The sequence below is a fragment of the Rhipicephalus microplus genome, chromosome X (assembly GCF_043290135.1).
Source record: "Rhipicephalus microplus isolate Deutch F79 chromosome X, USDA_Rmic, whole genome shotgun sequence".
Taxonomy (NCBI): Eukaryota; Metazoa; Arthropoda; class Arachnida; order Ixodida; family Ixodidae; genus Rhipicephalus; species Rhipicephalus microplus.
The window spans coordinates 62,692,752-62,718,470 of NC_134710.1; the positions used below are offsets into that span (position 1 = coordinate 62,692,752).

The following is a 25,719-nucleotide window of genomic DNA, read 5'->3' on the forward strand; positions in this document are numbered from 1 at the left end:
TGGGTGAGTGATTTTCATTCCGACACGTACCGGTGGTTTCTGTGCCGTTGCACAAAAACAATCCACGGAGTATTTAAGCACGCCACGCTCGGGCCTGCCACGCATGAGCAGTCTGGGAAAGGTGTGCTCGGAACATTTTACTGCACGCAAACCATACAATACACGTTAAGTTAACGCCTGGACTATATGAGCGAAACAGCGCTGAGAGCACGCCGCGGAGCGACTGCTGTTTTATTGGCCCCATACCGGTTTGTTTGCCCCATAAGTTTGACGTCGCTTCTACCACACTTCTCGCAATGCATTGGGATAGGATAGGGCACGGAATAAGGAAAGGAAAGGAGAGGGCATGCCCAGCCAGCGCAGGGCGTAAAAAATGTGGCAGAAATTACGTCCCGCGCGGCCATATTCACTGGGCGCAATGGCGGCGTTTTGTTTTTGTTGATGGAGTGCGGTGCGGCACCGTTCAGGCGGTCCAGCGGCGGTGTGCGTGTTTTCATGGGCCTCGCACCTAACCGTGGCGTACTGCAGGTGTTCGACAGCATCCATTCTTTGTGCCACATTGTTAGCTACGCGATTTTCCTCCGGTGGTGGTTGTAACCAGGTGTCTGAACTAGAAACCACCGAACGAGCGCGCGTGTACGTTTTACGAGTTTGCAGCGTTCATCAAAATTATGCTGAAAAGCCATCATAGAAGATAACGACTGTGCTCTAGAATTCGTTCAATGAATGTCTTGCAGGTTAGTGTCAGTTATGCGATGTTGCTTTTATGACAACGGACGATGCATTTGCGGTCCACAGGCCCTTATTAAGACTGTAATCTAATCTTGCGTTTCATGTTCCTGTACAGTTACCACATGCTTCTGCGCATTAGAGTTCCTGTTCTGCTTCGCTTAAGATGCTCCCTCTTCGCAATATTGTCTCGCTCTCCGCAATATTGTCTGTATTGTAGCAAAGCTCGTTAAAATGTCTACATGCACCTGCACAAGGTAACTAGGCGCACCTCACTAGATGCGCGTGCTTGTGCATTCAGAAGCTGACAAAGCCGTTCGAACGATGTTGACCAAGTGATGTTGAGATTTTCTCACGCATTCCTTCGGCTAACTTTCCCACCTTTCGCCCTAACGCGATCCTGGTCTCCGTTCTCGGTAGCTGCTAGTTCGCGTCAATCACACTGCAGACGTGTTCCTACACACTTTCGGGTGGTCTTCGCTGCTTTCGTCCTTATGAAATCATGACCTTTGGGATACCCGTAGGAACCAGTGCGCGTAGGACAAAAGAAGGGCGAAAACAAAGAGGCCGGCGCAAACTCAGCGGGCTGCCACGCACACAAGCACCACCGACGCCGACTTTACTGGAATAATGACGGACCTCCGGGTTTATTTCAGGGAAGACATTTTTTTCTTTTTTTATCATTGTGTCTAGCCCACAGCCTGACCGAAAATTTCATAAAACCTAAAGAGAAGCGCAAAAGGGGAAGAAAGTGATCTGAAATAAGCTGGACAAATTTCGGTGCCTGGTTCGTTGCGCGACAATGTCCGAAATATCATCTTTATTTTCACAAAAAACACATCAAATAAAAAAAGCTTAACGTGCAACTTGCCGTGTTTATCATAAACGCCGGCAGTGCAAGAGTACAACAGCCATACGCAAAGATTTCGTCAACCGTATCGTGGCAAGACAGCGTGTAAATCCGTTCCGTTGGTTTCGGATAGCACCGGCGCACGCGGCATGCAGGCCACGTGCTTTTTGAGACAGAGAGGGAGTCGCGCCTTCTGTTTCGCATTCATATGTAAACAAGAGAGGAGAATTTTCCCAGTCAATATGGTCGACTTCCCGCTTCATCGCGGCTTCACAACGAGTGACATGAGGGCCTCTCCTTACCTTTCCTTCCTCCGTGGGATAGGGCCTCTCCTTAGATTTTCCTTACTTTTGCTAGCCGGTGCGCTTCGTAAAAAGTGCGTAGGAAATGCCCCTTTGCGGCCATGTGCACAGGACACAATGGTGGCGCCTCTATGGTTAGATGTTGGTCAGTGCAGAGCTATGCAATCATATGAATTGCGAAACTCCCCATAGGCTCCATGTATCGAAATCCAGACACGTCATTGACCCTTTCCCCCTCTCGGGTGTGAATTGTGTTACTGTAGATTCTCCCTACGGGTGTAGAGTTGCGAATATGGCTACCATTACGTTTAACGGCTGTGCAGTGTAGCCACTCGCCACACGCGCAGGACAAAAATACGGCGCGATGTTCCGGCGCGGGCAGCGTGCCGCAGACGTACTGGCACACGATCAGCAAGATTGCATTCTTGCAGTGAGGCAGTATATTGCTATAGGTAGCGAAAATGTTTGAGGTCCGTGTGCTTAGATGTAGGTGTCTTTCATGATAATATGGTGGCGTTGGGACATTAAACTCCACAATGATTTAAATGAAGTGAAAATGATTTAAAAAGTAACTCATTCGTATTAACACGGCAGCATGGGTTTTACGTAAACCCAGTTATAGGGTGGACAATGTTTTTGCAATAACAAGCTTGTGACACGGCCGGGCTAGACTACACCTACGCGAGCGCGCAGGTGCAGTCTAGCCTGGCCGTGTTTGTGATCGCCTGGTTCATTTTGACCCCGCTAGATGGCATGCACCACCGGACACATGGTTGTTGTTTAGCAGAAAAAGGTGTTATCGCGCATGTTTTCTCACACACAAAAATTTTTATTCATATCATAAGCTCAGGATATATCCGCCATTTGTATTTATGTGGATTACTCGTAATAATATTTATTTACTTTTGTGTTGCAAATATACTATACGGGGTTCGATAGAGTGAGTGACAATAGTAAGCTGTTTTTTACACAGAAACTGAAATGCGCTTCTTTTGTTTTCTGGCTTCTTTTTACGCCGTTCCGTCTCCATTTACTTAGGATGTCGTTCACTCACGCACTCGAACATTGTGTTTCATTGCAATGCATGCATGCGAAATTCTCCGCACTAAACATACACACCACAGCCTATCGGCACTTCAAGCTTCAAGACATAATATAGACGCCATGATACTTGCCGCTTTAAAAGCGACGTCACTGCGATCGTTTTACATCCCACAACACCATTATTATATAGAGCAGACGTTCTTACCCGCGGGCCTTTTACACGTTTAAGTGTTTCCATGAATATTATGGGCAATTGACGATGCAGAATATGTAATGCAAATGCACTATTCCGTCGTACTTGATCGGTCAGAGTACGCGTACTCATATTGTCATCCTATGTATGTTGACATCAGGCAGCAATGCCCATACGTGGGAGTTATTTTTAAGTGGTCAGCGTTTGTGCTCGAAATGGCTACATCGAGCTTGTTTTGCAGAAGGTTACCGCGTGTTTCAAAATATAACCGCACGCTGCTCTCTAAACTCGCCTCTTACCAATTGATGATTGATTCATATGCGGGGTTTAACATCCAAAAACAACCACATGATTGTGAGCGATGCTGTAGTGTAGGGCTCCGAAAATTTTGCCCAACAGAGGTTCTTTAACGTGCTCCTAAATCTGAGCACACGGGCCTACAGCATCTTCGCCTCCATCGAAAATGCAGCCACCACAGCAGGGATTCCATCCCTCGATTTGCGGGTCAGCAGCCGAGTACATTAACCACTGGACCACCACGGCGGGACAAACTCGCCTCTTACTGTTCTTCGTGTTCGCCCACTTCCACGACTCGCTTCATTCTCTGAAGTGCGTGATATATCACCTATTGATTTGCGAAAAAACATTGACGAACATAATTCCTGAACAAGCAGACATAAACGCGTCACGAAATTGAACATGTTTTCTCCCCGATCCCACTGCGCAAGATGGGCCTCGAACCGGAAGTACCGTATAGCAGACGACGCGCCGTTTTGCGATCTATCTATTGGGCCAACTGCGTGTCCGGATTTTGGAAGACAGCTTCGTATCTCATATATCTGAATAACTGTGGTGCAGTGTAGCTGGCCTACCACTGAGCGGCGGTGGCTGGCGGTGGCATGTGTGCCTCCGTAGGTCTCGCACTGAGCCATGGCGGACAATATCCGTGCTCTGTGCCCTGTTTCGTTACGCAGTGTTCCCCCAGCAGTTGTAGTTTACTGCTCCTAGGAACATTTTTGAAACCTTTTGTTATCCACGGGGAGACAACAGTGCGTAGAACGAGTGCATATTCATGTATCGTTTGGCGGGTGACGTGGCTGAAGTATTTTATAGTGTACAGCGATACTGCATCTTCGTACCATCACAAAACCAAACCACGACAAACGCCTCTCAGGCGAATGCCGGTTGTGCAGTGTTCTTGCTTGTGAATACGAACGAATCCCTTGTGCCCCGCAGGATGCGCGAGTACGTCATATGCACATACGTAGTTTCGTGTTTGCTATGTGTACAGTAACAGCTATGATGTATTAAAACACCTTTTATGTTTCGGTTGCCATGCTCGCTCCCAGCATTGTTCTCGTGGCGTTACAGCATCTACGTTCGAGCGTCCTTTGCACCACGCTCAAAGTTAGCGCGGCTGCACAATGCTGATGCCGGCGAGTCTTGCGTAAAACACGCGGGCTCGAAGGCCGGGCGCCGCATCGGTCGCGTGACAGACGGTATATGCAACAGTAGAAGGCGGTGTAGAGCCGATTGCGTTGTCTGCACAGTGCGTGATTTCGTACGTGGCCTCCGCTATTAGCTCCAGCAATGAGCGCCGCTACTGCATCTAATATAGGACATTCAAATGGCTCCATTCACGCCGTAAGAGCGTAAACAGAGAGAGAGCTGTGTGACAGACAGACAAGCGCCGCTCATTGAACGCAGAAGTTGCGCCATGATCGCCATCCTGCGGCATCTGTAACAGTTAGTAACGATCAGTTGCCATCCATTTTACCGGCAAAAAAAAAAAAAAAAAAACTTGCGTAGCGATCGGCGTGAATTTCTAAATACTGTGCTAAATGCAGCGCCACAACAGCGAAACATGAGGACAAAGGCACCCAGTGATTGCCCTTCGTAGCCTTCCCACTGCTCCGTTTTCCAAACCGCCGATGGCGCGAATGTTTCAGGTAAGCTTGCGTGTGACATGCATGATACTTCAATATGTTTCATGAACTTCCCGTTTGCCAGTTACGGTCATAAAGATATGAGTCGTTTGGAGTGACCTTAGTGGGGTTGTTCCCCCCTTCAGAATTAACGAAGCACCATAGAAGCGCCGGTGGTCTGCAGAGAATGTGCTTACTCAGACTCACAAAATATATTTTGTGCCTGAGTGGAACACAACCCGGGCCTAAAGGTCCTAAATAAACTAAAATAGCGCCCACCGGCACTTCGCCTCTGCTCTTCTCCCAGTAGCTGCAGCAGCGTCCAGCATGACAATTCACAAACATACGCAAGAAGAGAGGGGCGAGTCTCATGAATTTGATATCCATGTACATGATATGCTCAAACTACCGCCGATAGTCACGTCACAGAAAAAAGCTAATGCATGTTTCCCCCCCCCCCCTCCCCGTCGGTTTGGTGTGAACACCCCCTCCCCCCGGGAAACATGTCTTTTTCTGGCTACGCCCCTAGTTCTCGACAGGAAAGGACGCCCCGTCAGTCTTTTGCTATACGAAGGACTATGAAGAGACGCTGAGGTAGGAGGGCGCGTGGCTCGATCCGCAACTGTGAACTTTGAATATGAAGGCGTGGTCGCGAGTGTTGACAAGCACACTGTTTCCGCAGGCATCAGCAAACAGCTCGTGTACTCTTTTACGTTCTCGCATATCACTGCACAAATACTGCTGTTTCCGGTAGCGTTTCGCAGTTTCGAGAAAACGGATCAAAAATAGTTACCTCCAGCGTCTGTTCGTTATGGAGCTGCAGCGCTCCTATTGCATGGTGTAAAATGTGTCGTCAATGAAGGATTTTCTGACCATAAAGCTGTTCAAGTCACCTCGAACCTAGCGTGCCCTCCTCAAAGACCTGAAATGAAAACGTTATTGAACTTTTTGAAGTGGATGACACTTCTGTATTAAACACTCCAGCCTCATCTTCTGAGCTATTTCAAAGTTTACGAGAATTTCGCACTGCTTCATAAATTTTGTGACATTGTGCGTGAATGACGTTTAATGTATGTGCCTCAAAAATATAATAAATGGAACCCTGGAACCGAAGACACCAATGATACAAAAGAATGTCAATTCATCTAACTCGGCGCATGAAGCACTTACTTAAGAATGGAAATTCGAAATGCAATGGTAATGCTTCTTCATTTAACACATTGTAAAATAAATTATAAGCTAAAATAAATGTTGCTAAAGACTACTACGTTAGCAAAGCCTTGGCTTCAGTTATGAAAAAAATTCCATCCAGGTTCTAAAGGTCGGTCAGTCTTCCATCGTATGCTTTCGTCGTTTATTCTTGATGACCAATGTTCCTCGGACACTGAAGCAATAACAAACGCCTAATTAAAATGTTTTTTTTTCTACTGATAACAGCATCTCTCCTTCATTTTCTGCGTGTAGCAAACTATACCTACTCTTTGTAATCTTGAACCAGGTCCCTCTGAAGTATAAAACCTTATAATAAATTTGGATGTCACGAAACACTCTGGCCCAGGCGGTATTCTAAATATGCTTGTAAAGTGGTATTCACAATGAAATGCTAGTTGCCTTTCTGTAATATTTTAAGAAATCAATATTCTCTACAAAATTTCTCCATCTGTGGAAATTGTTAAAGTCCGAAAACAAGTAAATACCAAATTATACGCCAATATATTTGCTTTTTACCAGCTCCAAACTGTTAAAGCATATCGTTAACAAATACAATGTAGAATACCTAAACGCACACAATATACTCTCTCAATCACAGCACGGCTTTTGTTTTGGCTATTCTACTGTTACGCATTCGCTTGAATTTACTCACGACATTATTTCTTTTTTTAACGACCGAAGACAGATTGATGTCATATTTTTTCCTAAGGTCCTTCACATGGTCTGCCATGCCATACTTCTACCTCCTTCACAATTTTTTCGGCTACAACAAGTTGGTTGATTGTTTAGCAGATTACTTGAGGTCACGCTGGATATTTGTCACGTTTAGCCAAGCGAGGTCATCTGACGTACAGATCACATCATGGATACCTCACGGTGCAGTGCACAAGCACCGCACCTTGAGGTACTTTTGATAAGAGCACTAAGGTCTATAATTTGTCGCTATGACCAGCGTTTCTCACCTACGTCGTATGCGCGTGTTTTATCGGATGATAAAACCCTCTCGAATATCGGCGCACTTGCAATCGTGTCAGCCTTCTGCAGAAGATATATATTCACGCCGGTTTGAGTGTCCTAGCACCCATATCATTGATTGATCGATGTGTGGGGATTAAAGTCCCAAAACCACCATATTATTATGAGAGACGCCGTAGTCGAGGGCTCCGGAAATTTCAACCACCTGGGGTTCTTTAACGTGCACCCAAATCTGAGCCCACAGGCCTACAACATTTCCGCCTCCATCAGAAATGCAGCCGCCGCAGCCAGGATTCGATCCCACGACCTGTGGGTCAGCAGCCGAGTACCTTAGCCACTAGACCACCGCGGCGGGGCCTAGCACCCATATCGTTCATTGTACCTTCTGAACACCGTGTCCGGTCATTTGATCCTCTAAATTCTCCGTAAATAAAAAGCACGGGTAAACGAGAGAGTAGAAACAACTGAAGAAACCACTGATACAACACGAACTTTAACTTTGTATGAACAAATATGTACGCCTTATAAAAATAATAATGATGAATCCATGCAAACCAGCTCATGTTTTGACCTTTTCTAAAAATCCCGTCAATATGGTGCTGATTAGATATATTCCGAATTATTTTTGTTTTTCTTTCTCGCAGAACGTGTATTTATGGAATGAGCCTGATGAGTCTCTACGCAGAGTTGGTGGGAGCAGTTAAAAAAAATAAGTTAACATGTATTTTGTTAAAATGTATTTTTTAAAGTGCTAAGTACCTACACTTGCTATGTCTCAAAAACTGAGACATTAGTATTGGTACATCAATAACATTAAAACATGTTGCTATTATCTGAATCGCCCTTTCCGGGAAACAGACTTTTTTTTAATTCTAGGGACAAATTTTTAACCTGAGCAACTATCCAGACCAAAAAGAAAAAAGCTGAGCCCACCCTCCCCCCCATTTAAGACAGTGGTCACTCTTGGCTGCACGCTGGGGAAACCAACAAGATAGGCAAAGTTTTCCGTCACAACAGTAATCACTCAATTATGTTCTTACGGGAGAATGAAAATGTTACGAGCCACTGTAACAACATAGTGAAATTTGCCAACATATCCGCTGTGATGATTTTTCTTGTAAGGTCTTTGCGGTGCGGGTGGCCTACAGGACGCTTTCGCGTCTTTTGCTGTAGTATTGCAGAGCAGGCAAGCACTGAACAGGCGCCCTATAATATGACATCACTTGTTCCTGTTTTATTCTGATGTGACTTGTTGATGCAGTTATATACGGATGTAAACGAGCAAACTTTTTATGCACCAGTCAAAGCGTTTGCTGCTTCCGGATAGTTTTTTTTTTTTTTTCGAAAAGGATATATCACCGCTGCTCTGTCGAAGATGTTGCGAGCTGACGAGTGTGACGAATTGTTTTTGATGTTTAAGTTTTTCCATACTGAACGCCAAAAAGTGTTTCCGCTTTAGTCTCTGATAAACCTGATCATCCTTTATTATGGTACTTGTAGCCACAGCGGCAGCTTGGAAAGTGGCCACGAATCAAGCAGTGGACTCGAGCTCAGTAGGATGCTCAGCTTTTAAGCTTGCCCCACAACTTGACCCTCCGTAGCAGGGAGAAGGTGAAACACCGTGGTGTTTAGCACTATGGAGGCTTAGTTAAGAGTCGGGCTTGTTGGTTTTCACTACGCTTGAATTGTCTTTTACAGCTCAAAATAAATATCGGACAGCAAAAAAGCCCACACGTGAAGCGCTGCTTATTTCTCTCTGTTCCTCTTTCTCTCAGCAAGTATGAGCTCACAGAGATGTATACGCGCGTAAGCTACTAAACACCGTTGTACTACTAGTGGAAATATTTTTTATACTCATAATTCATCTCGCCAGCTGCTATAAGTAACTTCTGCTTATGTGATTGCTAGCCTACTTGAATTCCGTCACGAGATGCTCTCCGCGGCTTTGTGACCTCATGTAGCAAGCAGGCGATTTTATGATACGAAGAAACTTTTAAATGACGAAGAACCAATGGCAAACAATATGCCGTATCAAATATAGTTCATTCTTTTATTTGTTGCGTGGTCGTCCGTAAATGGTCATTATACGCGATAGACCATTTTGGCGTCATCTGTTGCCTCGCGTAACAAGCTGGTGCTGTGTGCATGACCAAGACTGTTTACACCAATCATATGCAGCTAAGGACCATTTCGAAAGCAAGAAACGAGGGATAGTTTAGCGTTATAATCACCCACATTTTGTTCCTTCAAAAGAAAATTTTGTTTACTCCGTTTGTATTTGCATTTATGCAAGTGCCTGAGGGCCCCTTAAGAAATGTTAATACAAATACAATGAGTGTAAACAATGTAGTACGCCCCTAACCCCACAAATTATCCATTTCAAAAAAAAATAGTTGAGAAGTTAATAACATGTTAATACAGTAATTTAACAATAGTAATGTTAATAATAATGACATGCTCCAGACAGAGTGTTCAGACTATTAGAAAACAAAGCAAATTTTAATACACACAGGCCTGAATATATGCAAGAAAGTGTAATACTTATTATCAAAAAATATACAGCAATCATTCATTGAAAAATTATGGTTGATCCCTCCTTCATAGAAATCGGCCTGTAACACGAAAGGAAAACGCGCCTTTAGAGGGCTAGTAAATGTTTACTGTACATCGATAAAGGAAGGTTCGCCGAATGTGTTTGGTCTTTGGCAGCTATAGTCCCGTTCAACGTGAATGTATCGTCATTGACGCTTGATACATCTCAATCCCGACAAGTAACATCCATGATAAATTTATTAAACAAACTATTGTGCTATATGTATTAACCGCCAAATCATAATCAAGTAAATAGGCATGATAGCAAGATAAGCGTCGCATATTGGACGCAGAAATTGGGCTAAGGGCGCCATTACTCGGCCTGTTAAAGTGTGATTGAACTCAGCTGTTGTCCCGGTGTCGTGTACCTCTCCTCCGAAACCACCTGTGTTGTTTATGCCATCGGTCACATCTGCGTGCTGTCGAAATTTCATGCTTCCGTTTGCCGTCGTCGTTTTTCGCAACGGTCACGCTGCCATTTATGTGTGCAATCCCTCGGACAGCCCGTCATCCCTACTACATGAAGAATGCCTGGGAAACTACGAACCTTGCGATTGCATTTATCTAGCTATTATACCTGATTCTACGGTTTCGCTCCCAATTTGTGCTGTCACTACTACGAACGCGCCTAATGATGTTCTGGACGTCTTCTCGGATGCCATCGACTCTGAGTTCGCACCAACTCCGCGCCAAGAGATTATAAATCTTTTACTTCGTTTTCGCTCTTCATTCGATCATGACCAGTCAGGTTTAGGCCGAGCCTCTGCGGTCGTTCACCGTATTGACACCGGTCAACAAGCCCCACTAAGACAGCGTCCGTACCGTGTGTCCTCTGCTGAACATCAACGAACAAGTGAACGACATGTTGAAACGTGGCATCCTCGAGCCCTCCAACAGTCCCTGGGCTTCACCGGTTGTTCTCGTCAAGAAAAAAGACGTATCCATCCGGTTCTGTGTTGACTACCGCCGACTCAACAAGATAACGCGCAAAGACGTATACCCTCTGCCGCGCATCGATGATGCTTTGGACTGCCTACATGGAGCAGAGTTCTTTTCTTCGTTGGATTTATGCTCCGGCTGCTGGCAGGTGCCCATGGCCGAGGGTGACCGCCCGAACAGCCTTTGTAACACCAGATGGACTACATGAATTCACTGTTATGCCCTTTGGCCTCTGCAATGCACCTGCCACTTTCGAAAGGATGATGGATAGCATCTTGCGAGGTCTGAAATGGAAACATGCCTCTGTTATTTGGACGACATTGTGGTATTTTCAAGCGACTTTGCGACCCACCTCAGCCACCTCGAGCAAGTTCTTACGTGCCTTTACACGGCGGGACTTCAACTTGACTTGAAGAAATGCCACTTCGGCGCTCGCAAGTTTGTAATCCTCGGCCATGTGGTTTCTAAGGACGGCATTCTCCAGGTCCCTACAAAACTTAATGTAGTCGCGGCGTTCCCAAAACCAAGCACCATCAAAGAGCTCCGAAACTTCATCGGCATATGTTCGTACTTCCGGTGCTACGTCCACGATTTCGCCTCCACTATCACTCCCTTGACCAATCTTCTTGCCGGAAGTTCTGATTTGTCAGCGTGGTCGCAGGCATGTGAAAATGCATTTTAGGAACTCCGACGGCTTCTCTACGCCTCCCATACTCCGACATTTCGATCCGTCTGCTCCAACGGAGCTTCATACGGACGCTTGTGGTGTCGGACTAGGCGCCATACTGACCCAACGCAGAGATGGCTTTGACGAGTACGTCGTTGCCTATGCCAGCCGCACCAGTAAAGCCGAGAAGAATTACAGCGTAACTGAAAAGGAGTGTCATTATTTGGGCAATCGGAAAATTTCGGCCTTATTTATATGGACGTCCGTTTGATATTGTGACAGACCACAATGCGCTTTGCTGGTTATCTTCACTAAAAGATCCTAATGGTCGGCTTGCTCATTGGGCATTGCGGTTACAGGAGTTCGATATCCGTGTTATCTACCGTTCTGGCCGGAAGCATTCCGACGCCCATGCCCTGTCACGTTCGCCGTTGGCTTCAGAGCCTGTCAGCTCACCTATCTGTGCACCAGTACTGCCTTGGCCATCAGCATTTCGGACATGCCTTCCGAGCAATGCAAAGACGCTTGGATTTCTTCCCTTTTGGACTCTTTCTCAAACCGGACGCCCGCTCCAGTTTCCAGGACGCTTCACCGTCAAGCACGACAATTCGCTATTCGGGATAACGTGCTTTACCGCCGAAACTGCAGCTCGATCGGCCGTAAGTGGTTGCTCGTCATTCCCCGACATCTGCGCTCTGGCATCTGCGCCACGTTCCACGATGATCCGCAACGTGGCCACGCTGGTGTGTTGAAAACATACACTCGCTTGCAGCTGCGGTACTACTGGCGCGGTATGTGCCGTTTTGTTCGCCATTACGTAAGGTCTTGCCTTACGTGCCAGCGAGGCAAAATGCCCGCTCAACATGCCACAGGTCCCTTGCAGCCGTTGCCGTGTCCAACACGAGCTTTCGATCGTGTCGGAATCGACCTTTACGGTCCGCTTCCCTATACTTCGAGTAGCAACCGCTGGGTCATTGTCGCTATCGACTACCTAACGCGGTACGCTGAAACAGCTGCGTTACCTTCTGCTACCGCAAAAGACGTTGCATGTTTTATACTGCAAAACCTGGTTTTAAGGCATGGAGCACCTCGGGAGCTATTAAGCAACCGCGGCCCCGTTTTTCTCTCCGATGCCATCAAAGCGTTGTTAGCGAGTGTCGCATCATACACCGCACTGCCACAGCCTATCACCCGCAAACTAATGGGATGACAGAGCGTTTTAATCGTACACTTGCAGATATGCTGGCCATGTACGCTTCATCCGACGAGTCCAATTGGGATAGCATGCTGCCTTTTGTGACATATGCCTACAACACTGCAACGCAAAGCACCACTAGATTTTCGCCTTTCTTCCTTCTTTATGAACGCGAGCCATCATCAACAATGGATATCATTCTTCCTTATCGACCGGACCCTTCAGAGTTGACAACCGTTTCTCGAGCAGCAGCACACGCTGAAGAATGCCGGAAGCTTGCTCGTGCGTTCACGTCACACGACCAGACGCGACAAAAACACCGCCACGACGCGTCAACCACGCCTATGAGCTTTGCTCCGAACTCACTGGTGTGGCTATAAATTCCTTCTACTCCTCCAGGACTCTCCCACAAGCTTTCGTCCAGGTACCATGGTCCCTATCGAGTTGTACGCCAAACATCCCCAGTCAACTACCTTGTGCATCTTCGGACAAGCGGCGTCGGGGACAAGAAATCGTACGCATCTCTCGGCTCAAGCCATTCCAAGACCCTTCTGTGTACACCTGTTTTAGATGCGGAGCATCTAATACTCGAGGCTTGTAGTGCGGCGCCGTCCGCAAGATTCCTCCTCCTTCTTCCACCATCTGTGCATCCCTTCCTCCTCTACACACCGCGCGCGCTTCACTCCTCCACCATCTGTGCACCCTTCCTCCTCTACACACCGCGTGCGCTTCTCCTCTTCACGAACATTCGCTAGCTGTATAATGTAGCGCGCATGCACCGTCACGCTTCGAGAACATCGGCAGCTGACGCGCGCGCATGCGCCGTTGCGCTTCTCCCCCTTCTAGAACATTCGACAGCTGACAGTGCATGCGCCGTCGCGCTGTATATATACTCAAGGTCGGTGCTCGCTCGCTCAGTTGCCGCTCGTCGGTTGGTTTGTACGGCGCGTCGACGTCCGAGGTCGCAATGATCGACGTCCCTTCGACCAGCGCCGGCCAAAGTGGCATCTAAAAGCCATCGTGCTCAAAGTTCGTCGCAATAAATAAACACCGCCCTTTCGCATACGTGTCGTACGTGTTCACTCATTTAACACCCCTCCTACAACCACGTTAACCAATTCAGCCAGCGACCCAAGTAAGTCGCAATTTAACACCCCATTTCACAACCACGTTAACCAATTTAGCCATCGACCCAAGTAAGTCGCACTTTAACACCCCGTTAACCAATTATATGCTCCGCATCCTCCTCAGTGTTCCCCCGAAAGAAGCTGCGGGCAATTTTTTAGGTCGCCAGGACGGCTCCTCATCGCCCGGGGGTCATTGTAACGAGGGTAGTAGTGGACACGAAGCTCGAGTAAAGGAAGAAGAAGAAGACGCGCTGTGATCGCAGGCTTGCATTCAGTTATCCCTTGCGCTAAATAAAGCTCTCGTTTGCCGAGTCAACTCCTGTTTGTTCAACAACCCGTTTCAAATACAATTGATTGATATGTGCGGTTTAACGTCCCAACGCCACCATATGATTATGAGAGACGCCGTAGTGGAGGGCTCCGGAAATTTCGACCACCTGGGGTTCTTTAACGTGCACCCAAATCTGAGCACACGGGCCTACAACATTTCCGCCTCCACCGGAAATGCAGCCGCCGCAGCCGGGATTTGAACCCGCGACCTGCGGGTCAGCAGCCGAGTACCTTAGCCACTAGACCACCACGGTGGGGCGTCAAATATATATATATATATATATATATATATATATATATATATATATATATATATATATATATATATATATATATATATATATATATATATATACAAATGCTGACGAGTACGTAAGATAGGTTTGCCCCCCCCCCCCCCTCCCCGCACTCGCGGAGTTGGTACGCCACTGTGTACACTTTTCATTTTGTTCTCTTGGCCATTTTGCTATTCGAAAATACGGGGCATTCATCACTGGTTCAGATATGCTCACATTTTGCAAGCGCAGGTGAGTAGCAGTGGTTAAGACACCTTCAGTGAGGGAGGCCCGGGTTCAAACCCCATCACGGTAAAAAAAAATGTGTCCACTCTAACGCATTCGTTCGCTCCGCTATTCCACATAGGGTACCAGGCATCCGGAGTGCGCGATGAGGAGAGAGGGTTAGCAGCCCATCCCCCTAATAGTTACCCCAGGAAAGAGGGTGTGCCAAGCATGCCCCATGTAACTTAATAGGGGGCATACCTGCGATGAAACTTGCCTCCCCCCCCCCCCCCTGGAGGAGAACCCGGCGCAAGCCTACTTTGCCAGCTGGGTTCGACTTTATGAACGGGGCCGAGCAACATTTATTGAGCATGGTCAAAAACACTGCCGGCTAGTAGTCGAAGCTCCAGAGAACACGCGAGCTAAACATTACAGCGCTACACGCGGCCTGAAATTTACAATTTGGAAGTCAGCTAGAAACCTGTCCCCCAATCTTCTCTCTACAAATGGTGCCATATATATCCAAATTCAAGGCCATCGGCCGATACGAGCATCGCGGGCTGTGTAGTTACTGTGGCCTCCGAGAGAAGCCACCACGTGTCCACCTACTCGCGATGAAAGCATTTCGCATTAGCTGCGCGCTCGAAGAAAAAAAAAAGGTCAAGAAACTGCTTCAGGTCATAACATGAGCTGACGAAACGACGCATTTTCTTGCTCCTTGGTCATTCCCCTGTCTGTGTAGATTTCAGCGCGCTCGCCAATACGAAAGGAGAGAGAAAGTAAGCGCTTGAACCGGGCGACAAATCTCTCTTACCTTCGTTCGTACTTGACAGATTCCAAAAATGTTTGCGGCACGCAACTTGTGCAGTGTCATGCACTAGCGAAACTATTCTAACTCAGAAAGGTGTGACGCTTCAAAATGTCTCCTTCAAAATAGTTCAGCTACACTTGTTCTTCCACTGCTCCCAGATGCAAGGGTTTTTTGCTCGCACACAATTAGCCTTAGCCATATACAGCATTGCTGTAAAACCATCGCACCACCTCTAGGGCATGATGATATGCTTGCATCTGGCAAAGAAGCTCACCAAATGACAGCATGGGAAAAAGGCACTTCAATTTATTGATACTCCTAACCTTGAAGATAGGTTGACAAATTTATTTCAACAAATACTCCTTAAACGGAAATTCGGTGAATAATCAACATCTCCAGTGAGTACTGGTGAGCTACTCAACTTCAAAGATGTACAACTGTGCTCATTAATGACGTCAATGCCTAAAACATAAGTGCCATGTCAGACGGGATATGGCCTCAATGGCAAACCAATATAACTGTACATGACTTTTAATTAAAAAAAAGACAAGCAGGTTTTAAAATTAGTGCATTTAGCATTGTAGCCAATACAGAGAATAAAAAAGCATTCACCAAAAAAGGACAAGGCAGTGCCAATTTTTTTTTTGCACTATAATAGCTTCAATATGTAATGACCAACTCACTCAAGAAGCTTTACAGGATCACGTTTGAAGTTTAGAGGCCTTTTTACATGTTATTCGACCAGATCATTTTCTTGCAGTGAATTGGCTGTGATCCATATTTTAACCACTTCACCCAAGAAATTTTATGATATACTGAGACAACTATTTAGGCTACTTTAAGAACTGTTTTACACCAAGCACTTTTACAAAATAGAGAATGTGAGTCTATGGCACACATAGACTCTATAAGAGCTGTTTTTTGAACTGCCACTAAGTAGCCGGGAGAAGATTGGCATGCTAGCAACCCTTACAAGAGCGTCTATAGCTGTCATGTCAAATAGATACTATTGAAGAACAAAAAAAAAAAAAAACAGAAAAAGCATTCTAGCATGAATGCAACACAAATTTATTGTACAGCTGTCAAAGGCACAGTTCTGGACGGGTGATGCCAAAATGGCAACCAGGTAACAGCTCTATAAAAATCTGAGTTCATAGAGACCTTAGATATATAATACATGTGAGCTTAAAAATGAAAATTCCAGCACAAATGTAAAAATGGAATGGCTGTATAGTGCCTCGAAAACATACCATCAGTCTGCTTGGTTTATTTTCATACAACAGTGTCATCAGGCAGTGCGAGATCTGTTTCTAATTCAATGGTGCCTCGTTGCAATGAAAATTCTGTTAATGTTAATAAAGTTTGGCTAAAATATAAAAATGTATGTGTATTAAAGAACTGTTATTTGAAGCAGACGTTTTTCACATGACAATGTTACAGCAGAGAAACCATTTGGGGCAATAACAGAAGAAGGTACAATGTACCACAAGCAGCTGCCACAACCAAATGTGCCTGTTCATAATTCATGAAGTAGCTACCAGGCATTAAGACTCAAGTATGCAGCTAGGGTTATAAAACTGTGAGCCATGACTTCATTACAACTTCATGAACTGAAGGCGCATTGTACCTAATCAACACAAAAGCTGAGTTTGTCATTGCAAAGCTGATCTATTTAATTAAAACAGATTTTTATACCATGTAACAAAACATTTGTCTTTGCACAAAATTATGGGACAACACTAGAAGCCATCAAGGGCAAAATTTTGAAACAAGTGCAAGTGACACTGAACATACTATGTCACTAATTAGTACCACATTTGTTATGCAAATAAAAGCATTCAATGAGGGCAATGTGTAAATCGAGGAGCAGAAGGGAAACCCTAAATTCAATACATAGTAAAGATGACCAAGTTAATTCAGTCATACAAAGTGTCGGAACAGCAGATTACTCAGAAATTTTTTTCACGGGGATAGTTCATTTGGATAAATGGTTGCAACTGGCTGTAGTAAAAAAAATCCTACGCGAGGTATAAAAAACATGCTTCACTCTTGAAGCAAACACTTTTCAAAAATACATCTAAGCTCTCCGAAAAAAAGTAGACTGCACTTGGTTGGCATACAAGCTTACATCAAAATTCTGCATGGCACATAATCAGTAGCAGATGATGATGCAAAATATCGTACACTCCAATAAGAGAATTCATGTCAGTTACTATTTGTGATGTCAGTAAACTCAAAGTATTACAAAAAGCACCTTACTGGACAAAAGTTACAGCCATTATAAGCACACATGTTGAATGCTTCTGCTTACAAAATATCATGCATATGAATATCGAAAACTAAAACATGTGATGAAATTCACAGGTTTCTTAATAAAGTACATTATTTACTCTCACAAAAATATCAACATGCCAAAAGCATATTACCCTTGGTTATTTACTACCAGTGCCTTTGTCACATTTCACTTAATACCTGAGCACTCATCATATGACAAAGTGTTGCTGTTGCATCATGGTATCACTGTGGTATCAAAAGGTGCACGTAATCTACAAATACAAAGGTACAGCTACACTCACACGTATCCAAAACCTAGAATGCACTTAACCTTTCCTCACAGGCAAGAATGTAAATTTTGCACAGTGCATTCCATAAAACTACACACATAATGACCAAGTGAGCAACAGTGATCACTAACACTACCTCATCATATTCTTTCAACCACAATAAGTGATACTAATTTTTATAGACAAGCAGGACTGCTTAACAGGTACTCTATTGCATTAAGTATATTCTTCAGTCTGTGCACTACTCACTCTTGTGCCACCACACACCCTGTTCCACAAGGCACCGACCTACTGTACAATACAAGCAGGTGTACACCTCCAAATTGAAGCAACATTTGCCTGCACATGCATATAAACAACCAGAACTGGAAACATGTCATATATGAAGACATATTTGCGAGTTTTCCCATGCAAACTGTCAAGCTTACAAAAAGAAGTGCACAGTAAACTTTTTTCATTCTTGATTGAAGACTTCAGTAATGATGACAAGCACTGTGTATATATAACAAGCAACCAGCTATGTATGTCCCCTAATTGCATCATTTAACAGGGCAAAATATATTAATACAACTGAGATGTGTACATAAATTGTTAGGGTTTCTTTTTTTTTTCTAGAACCTCATTCTGATTATGAAGCACACCAAAGTGGCACACTCAAGTTTAATTTTGACCACCTGGAACTTGTCTCATGTGCACCTGATACACACTAAATCTGAATTGTTAGATGCAGTCCCTATTCGTTCACTGCCACTGCAGCCAGGGTCAAGCCATGAAATTATGCATGATTTATGGCATATTGTAAATAATATTTCTAACAATAAAACGCCTGCTTTTACTGTCTTACCAGTCTTACTTCAACAACATTAGTTTAATATAACAAGGTAGAATTATGAATCACAAGAATGGCATGAGGTTTTTACTAGTAAGCTTTACACAAACAGTTGCCCGTGCATACTCCCGTTTCAAGACAAAAATATGACACAGGGACCCCGAGAGCAACTGACAAAAATTAGTATGCTCTGCATGGAACTGGATGCAGATGATTTTCTGTACTATGAGCGATGTGTGTGTAATCATTTTAGGTGGCGTCATCAGTTGCAGAAATGCCAAGAGGCCTGTGTTCATTCAACACATGCATACACACATGCACACATGTATACACAAACAGATAAAAGAACATGCTTTGCATCAGAAAACTATGCACATACTGTAATATTAGGCAAGACTCAAAATCAACAAACAGCTTTAAAATGGAATGTGCAACAGAAAGAATTACATCTGATGTAAAACAATGCTGCTCCGGCAGCTATCTCTGAGATTCCTCATTTGGCTAACAAACACATTGCCAAGTGGAATGCCTAAACACAATATTTAGGAGTTCCTCTGGTATTTGGTGCAGCCATCACAGCTACAAAAATGCCAGATATGTATTAAACAAATGGACGGAGTTAGCATGGCCTAGGCCAGCACTGTACAGCATACATATGCTTTTAGGTCTTCGTACATAAACGACACGATAAACGGCCATGTCACAAGGTGAAAAATAATGATAACAAAAAAAGAGATTCGTTTATATTGAATTATGGCATCCACTATGCCCACTATCAGATCTAAGCACAACAAAGATGCGGTACAAAACCTGGATGTCTTCTAACGTGTGTTCCTACCGTACCAGAGAAGATAAAAAAATGATGAGACTTTTTTTCAACGAGTTGAGAGGGGATGTAATATCATTGCATATGACTACTCAGTGCTTCATCATGAGCCTCCATCACTTTCCATGACAGTTTTGTAAAAGTGGACGCAAAACAACAAGGTGTGCATAAACTTCAGTTCCAACTATGAGTTCATTATATCAAATGGTTTGTGCTTTTTAAACACTTTTCAACAGTCAGTCAGCATTTTTACACTGAAATATCCAAGATATTACAATATAGCTAACAGAAAATAACCTCAATTTGTGGAACAAGGGTAAATGGCTTGTGCACTGCCACAACGCTCTCACCAGCACAGCACTGAGTAAGCAGCACTTTCCAACATGAATCATGTGACAATGCTACTCATTCTGCTTGAACAATGCCCCACATTTTACCCCTTGTGACTTTACCTCAAAAAAAGAAATTAATTCATAAGTTCTTAAGATGTGGATGAGGCAAACAAAAAAAAACCAAGAAGCACAGATTTACAGGAGTGGTTCTGCTGTTTTTAACAGTAGGTGAAGCAGTGCACAAGTCCATTTTTAATTAGAGACGGCTCTTAAGCAGAATGATGCTTGGGAATGTTAGAATAAATATGATACCTAGTTGAAGAAAAAAATTTTCATTACTTTGAGTCTCCTCTTGTATACCGTAACCTCAGCATTAAGCATAAACAATGAGCATCGACTCATCATATCAAGGAATGGTTTTTAAGTTCTGCAAGATATTTTTGGATCGTCAATTTCTTACTGTTGATAGAATTCTTTCAATTGAACCAACAAAAACCAGATTATTTTAAGTGTGAACTCTGTCAAACGAAACAAAAGGACAATCTCAGTAAACCCATGAAATGGGAACCCATTGAGGTTCTGTTGATAATGAATCAATTACATCCTTAAGCTGTTCGAAGGTCTTCTCGAAATTGTTGTTCACAAGCACTGTGTCGAAATATCGCTCATACGCTCTTTGAAGTTGGGCACTTTCCTCAATGGTCCTCTTGAGATCTTCATCCTAAGGACAAAAAAAAAAATGTTTACAAAGCATGCTGAAGTCTGGCTGCAGAGGTATTCACAAGCTGTTATTAAGAGGCTATCAGTACCTCTACAGCTGTTAATTCAAACTCTGGCAATGTTAACTTCTTGGGACTCTCTTGATGCTATGACTAAAATGTCGATGAATAATGCAAATACCCAAGTGAAAATATGTGAGTGATGGTCAGGGCCTGAAAGTTTAGTCAGAACAGAACAGTTGCCTTCAGTTTATAGCGACTTGCTGATTGCCATGGCTTTAAAAGGGAGCACCATTGAAAAACATAAATTAATAATCATTATATAGATGCACTTAGGCAAGATGAGGCCTGGGCCTTCCAAATTGTAATATATTTATAACTATGTGCAATGAATATTAAGAGTAACCGGCGAATCTATGAAGCATGCATCGTATGCACTGAGGATAGGAACGATTTGGAAACTTGGCGAGTTTGCAATGTACAACATGGTGCATGAACAGCATGCTAACATTATTAATGACTTCAGAGTATTACTGTACTGTACTGCTTAAATTGTGTATACGTGCACTGTTGCAAATGCAACACAATAAATGCACTGCATATAGGAAAGACTTGCATTTGTGATGGCACTTTACTGTACCAAAATTTCTACTATGGTGCCAGGATTCCGTGTTATGTTTCATCATAATGCCCTTCAGCTCAACCACCACCTTTCTTTTGAACTAATCAAGCAGCCCAAAGTATGACAAATTCATTCACACGCTGCATGAGGAGCTGTAGACTTTTAACAGTAGAACTGTTATGGTCGTGTTTCGCAGTGTGATGCAGATAGAAAATGATCACTATCATGAGACACTACATGGTCAATCGCCGCCCACATGCTCTGTAAAGATGATTAACAAGAGAAGCTGAAACATGTCCGCGTTGTTCATCACTGGCTTAATCCCAACAGTGTGTTTCAGTCTCCCTCAATGATTTCTGTACAGAAATCTTAATCGGTACTAGCCACCAGTGTGTTCCCTCTTAACTTTTAAAAGACCAGTGTTTTGAGTTGTGTGATCTGCTGAATTTTTAGCACATATATATGGTCAAGGATTGCTGTCTGTCATAGACATGTAATAGGTGAAGTAAATAAAAAAAGAGATCGAACATAGCCACATATAGTATAGTATAGCAAAGGGTGGGGAAGAGAAAGGTGAGGTGGTAAAAGCCTGGTCAAGCCAGGACTAGCTAGGTGCCTGCCAGCTCTGCTGTGACCGAGCCTTGCACGACCTCAGTCTGTACTAATTTTAATTACACTTCATGCAATAGAATTAAAATTGGCTTATACTGTACAAGTCTTGCACGCAGAACTCCTATAACTCTAACATTCATTTTCTGCCTTAGGAATTCTGTTCTGATGTGAAGAAATTTAGTTTCATACTGTTTGTTCTCCGAATAATGCACTTTTGACAATGAGGGTTGTAAAATAAATAAAACTATATTTAACTGAAAAATCATGTTAGAAAGCTCAACGAAATATGCTAAAAACTGCAGAGACTGCTGACTCAGTGATCACGAATATTTAATAACAAGGACTATTTAAAATACTTATACTTGTGCAATAGCTGTGACACCTGTTAGTATTTAGTGCATGCATGATCCAAGGATAGTATTCCAACTTTTAAGCACCTAATTAAGCTATGCTATCACAATTATCACAAGGAGCTTTTAATTCCCATTTTAGCTGAATGACTGACAACATGTAAACCACTTCATGAAGACGCTTTATAAAAAAATTTCATGCAAACACTTCATGCTGACACTCCATGCAGATGCCTAATATGAACATTTCGTGCAAATACATCCTGCAAACACCATCATGCAAACACTTCATGCACTTTCCTTCATGCAAACACTGACACTTTAAAAATGCTGTAACATCCAAGGGTAATGACAGTTCAAAGAATTCTATATTTATAAACAATTCAAGAAATCAAACTTGGTGTAACTACATGAATTTTCAACCACATAAAACAAACTGGTGAAAATATGACTTAATTCACAGAGACATTAGGAATGTGTGTTCTACACTACGATACATACTCGAGCCTTGAGCTGTCAAGAATGAAAAAAAAAAGCATCACAATTAGAAGGTACAGTTTAAAAAGAAAGAAATGAATGTAGGCTTAAGACTGTTGCTACTTTCTACACCTACTCATGATGAATACATACTTTTCCTTTTTGCTGGGAAAAAAAGGGCGTAAACATAGACAATATAAGAGTTACACATGACAAAACTGCAACAAAAATAATTTCACATATGACCACAAACAAATTTATGAAAAAAAAACACAGGAAAAATAAAGGTCTTCCACACACACCAGGAAGTGACCATCAAACTGAAAGCTAAAAAATTTATGAAGTGTGCTTCAAATCTGCTTGTCTTTGTTCAAGGTCTTCATGAAAGCATACAAACAAAGTTGTAAACTGCTTTTCATCTGAATATTTCAAATCTGAATATTTCAACGTAACAATATATTTATACCAGGCATTTAGTGCCTTAAAGAAACAGGTATAAATGCTCTGCTTCATGACACATTCGTATACAGGGTACTTTTTTTTAGAGACTATATAGATTTTTAAAATAAAAGTTATATACCGTATTTATGTGCATAATTTGCGCACCCCAGATATTTTGCCAACATTTCAGGAAAAAAATATTTACTCCTATATTTCGCTCCCCGGCCCGCCTGAGCCAGCTCGCCGGCGCACACACCTTTGGACCTTTCGATACTTCGGCCGGGTGAGCGCCTCACCGAGAAGATGAGCACAGTCAAACAAGCTGCGAGTGCAAAGTCCCTTTTTCTGAGGACTTCTCCCGAATCATAGGGTCCCTTAAATACCGCACCCGAACACAAACCTGTTGACAAGTCGCCGAAGCTGCTCGTGCGTTTGCTTCCCCCTATCTCCTAATCACTATCACCGCGATAATGGTGAGAATGCGCACTCGCATCACGGCACGGACGACTTTCTGCATCAGAGGTGTGCGAGGCCCTGTTACGCCAACTGTTCCCCTCATTTTCTGCATCCGCGCTGCAACGGACACTTGGTCGATTTTGGAAGCTTAGGTTTTGCCATCCGGCCAATGCGTTTTGATGATTCCCTTGCGATATGCTACAGTAATTATATATACGATGAAATTGAAGCTCGCTGTTGTAAATTTTGTCGAAGAAAACGGGAAGCGTGATAACGCAAAGCACTTCAATGGGACGTTTTTAACATGACAACCGTCGCGATTGGTACGCAAGAAAGCAAAACAGTGTGCGCTTGCTAATGCAAGTTCCCTGCCATTCATGAGGACTTTTCAATTACGTGCAGATGCTTAGTCCTTATGGTATCACCGGGTCATGGAACCTAGTTTCTCCCAGAATTGTCGAAAGATCTTCAAGAAAATCGGGCGTTCGAGTGCACTCGACGGAACTGCGGGGTGGGGTGGAGGCGGAGGTGGTGGCAGCGGCCGCAACTATGATTCCCAATCAGACTTCGCAATCAGTGATTCCCGCTAGACTACTCGTGACCAGATCTGACTGGTTAAAGTATGTGCTTTCTCTTTCAAAATTAACAAGTACCCTTTATTTGTGCTCCAATTTATTTTTTTTTTCTTAATATATATACTGCACACGTTAAGACTGCGACATAATATTTTATATGCGCTCGTGACATCCCCATGTATATTTGCACACCCCCTTCTCGGGGCCCCAAAATCATGAAAAAAAGTGTGCAAATTATGCAAGTAAATACGATAATAGTCACGCTCCAGTAATTATCACACACATACACTGTGTTGAAGCAGAAATACTTTGCCAGAACCAAATCATTCATGAGACTAACTAACAAAAACCTATTAACTATTTATTTATTGACTTAAGGGCAAATTATATTAGAAAGTTGTAGTGCCAATTTATAACATACCCGATTTTTAGAAATCACAAACATTGCATGTACTTTGAGATAATCATAATCAAATTTGAAAGGTGAAATTGAAACTGATGACACCTGGCATGCAGAAAGCGCGGCCTCTCTGTTACGCCAGACCGGAACTACCATTGACATAGATATGACAAAATTTGAATGAAAGTGCATCATGGCCATGTGTTCTCGTGAAAATCGGCAAGTCTCTGACTTGTGACAGCAAATCGCCTTGCCTTTACATGTGGTTTTTGGTGCATATCTGTTTATTATAAGCTGTGCACGAGAGAACTGCAATATCAATCTTTTCTTCCTCTGTGAAGCATAAAACTCAGAGGCAGCCACTGCAGTGCATCTTGTTACAGACAGGCAAAAAAGGTTTTCGCTCTTGTTTATAAATTAAGAAAGGAACAGATAAGCATGACACATTACACCCAAAAAAATAAGTTGTCTACTAGCGCATTTCAGAATGCTTGCTGGTTTTCCTGACCCTATTCTGCTTCAGTGCACCTTTATTCAGATTTTATCACTTCCTTGTCATGCGTAGTTCCGGTCTTACATAACAGACAGGCTACATTTTTTGCATGAAAGGTGCAATAAGATTCATGATGATGGTAGATTTTAGTGGTGCAAGGGCAACTCAGGCCAAAGAGCACCAAACAGATTCAATAAGATTCAGTTTTACCCTTAAAATATATAAGAAATACAGTACATCTGAATATATGTGAAACTTTCATGATTTCTAAAAAATTAGTATGCCATAAATTGGCAGGCACACATTACTATTTATATATTTATTTATTCACAATACCTTACAGGCTCCTTATCGGAGCATTGTGTAAAGGAGGCGATACTTAGTAAAATATGACATGTGATAAATATAGAAAAAGATGAAATCAAAACGATACAATCCAGATAGTGCACTGTGATGAAAGCAAGAGTAACACCCCAGTAGAAAGACTAAACAAAGGAAGGGCGTGCACAAAACACGAACTTAATTAACATGAACGGTCAGTGTTGAAAAAGGAAGAAAATTGTGGCAGCGTCTACAATACTACAATGTGACATAATACAATGTTAAACAATTTAAAACATAAGATAACACAT

The 25,719-nt window shown here is 43.3% G+C and overlaps 1 protein-coding gene across 3 annotated transcripts in view; it reads right to left on the reverse strand.

The window, feature by feature from the left end:
- Positions 1-20,115: 20,115 nt before the first annotated feature.
- vari (MAGUK p55 subfamily member vari) overlaps positions 20,116-25,719 on the reverse strand; it is a 134,397-nt gene continuing 128,793 nt past the window's right edge. For all 3 annotated transcript variants that reach the window (XM_075876961.1, XM_037427244.2, XM_075876962.1), the window contains exon 14: positions 20,116-20,663. In XM_075876961.1, coding sequence (XP_075733076.1) covers positions 20,487-20,663 — 177 coding nt within the window. In that variant the 3' untranslated portion in view covers positions 20,116-20,486. The remainder of the gene's footprint in view (positions 20,664-25,719) is intronic.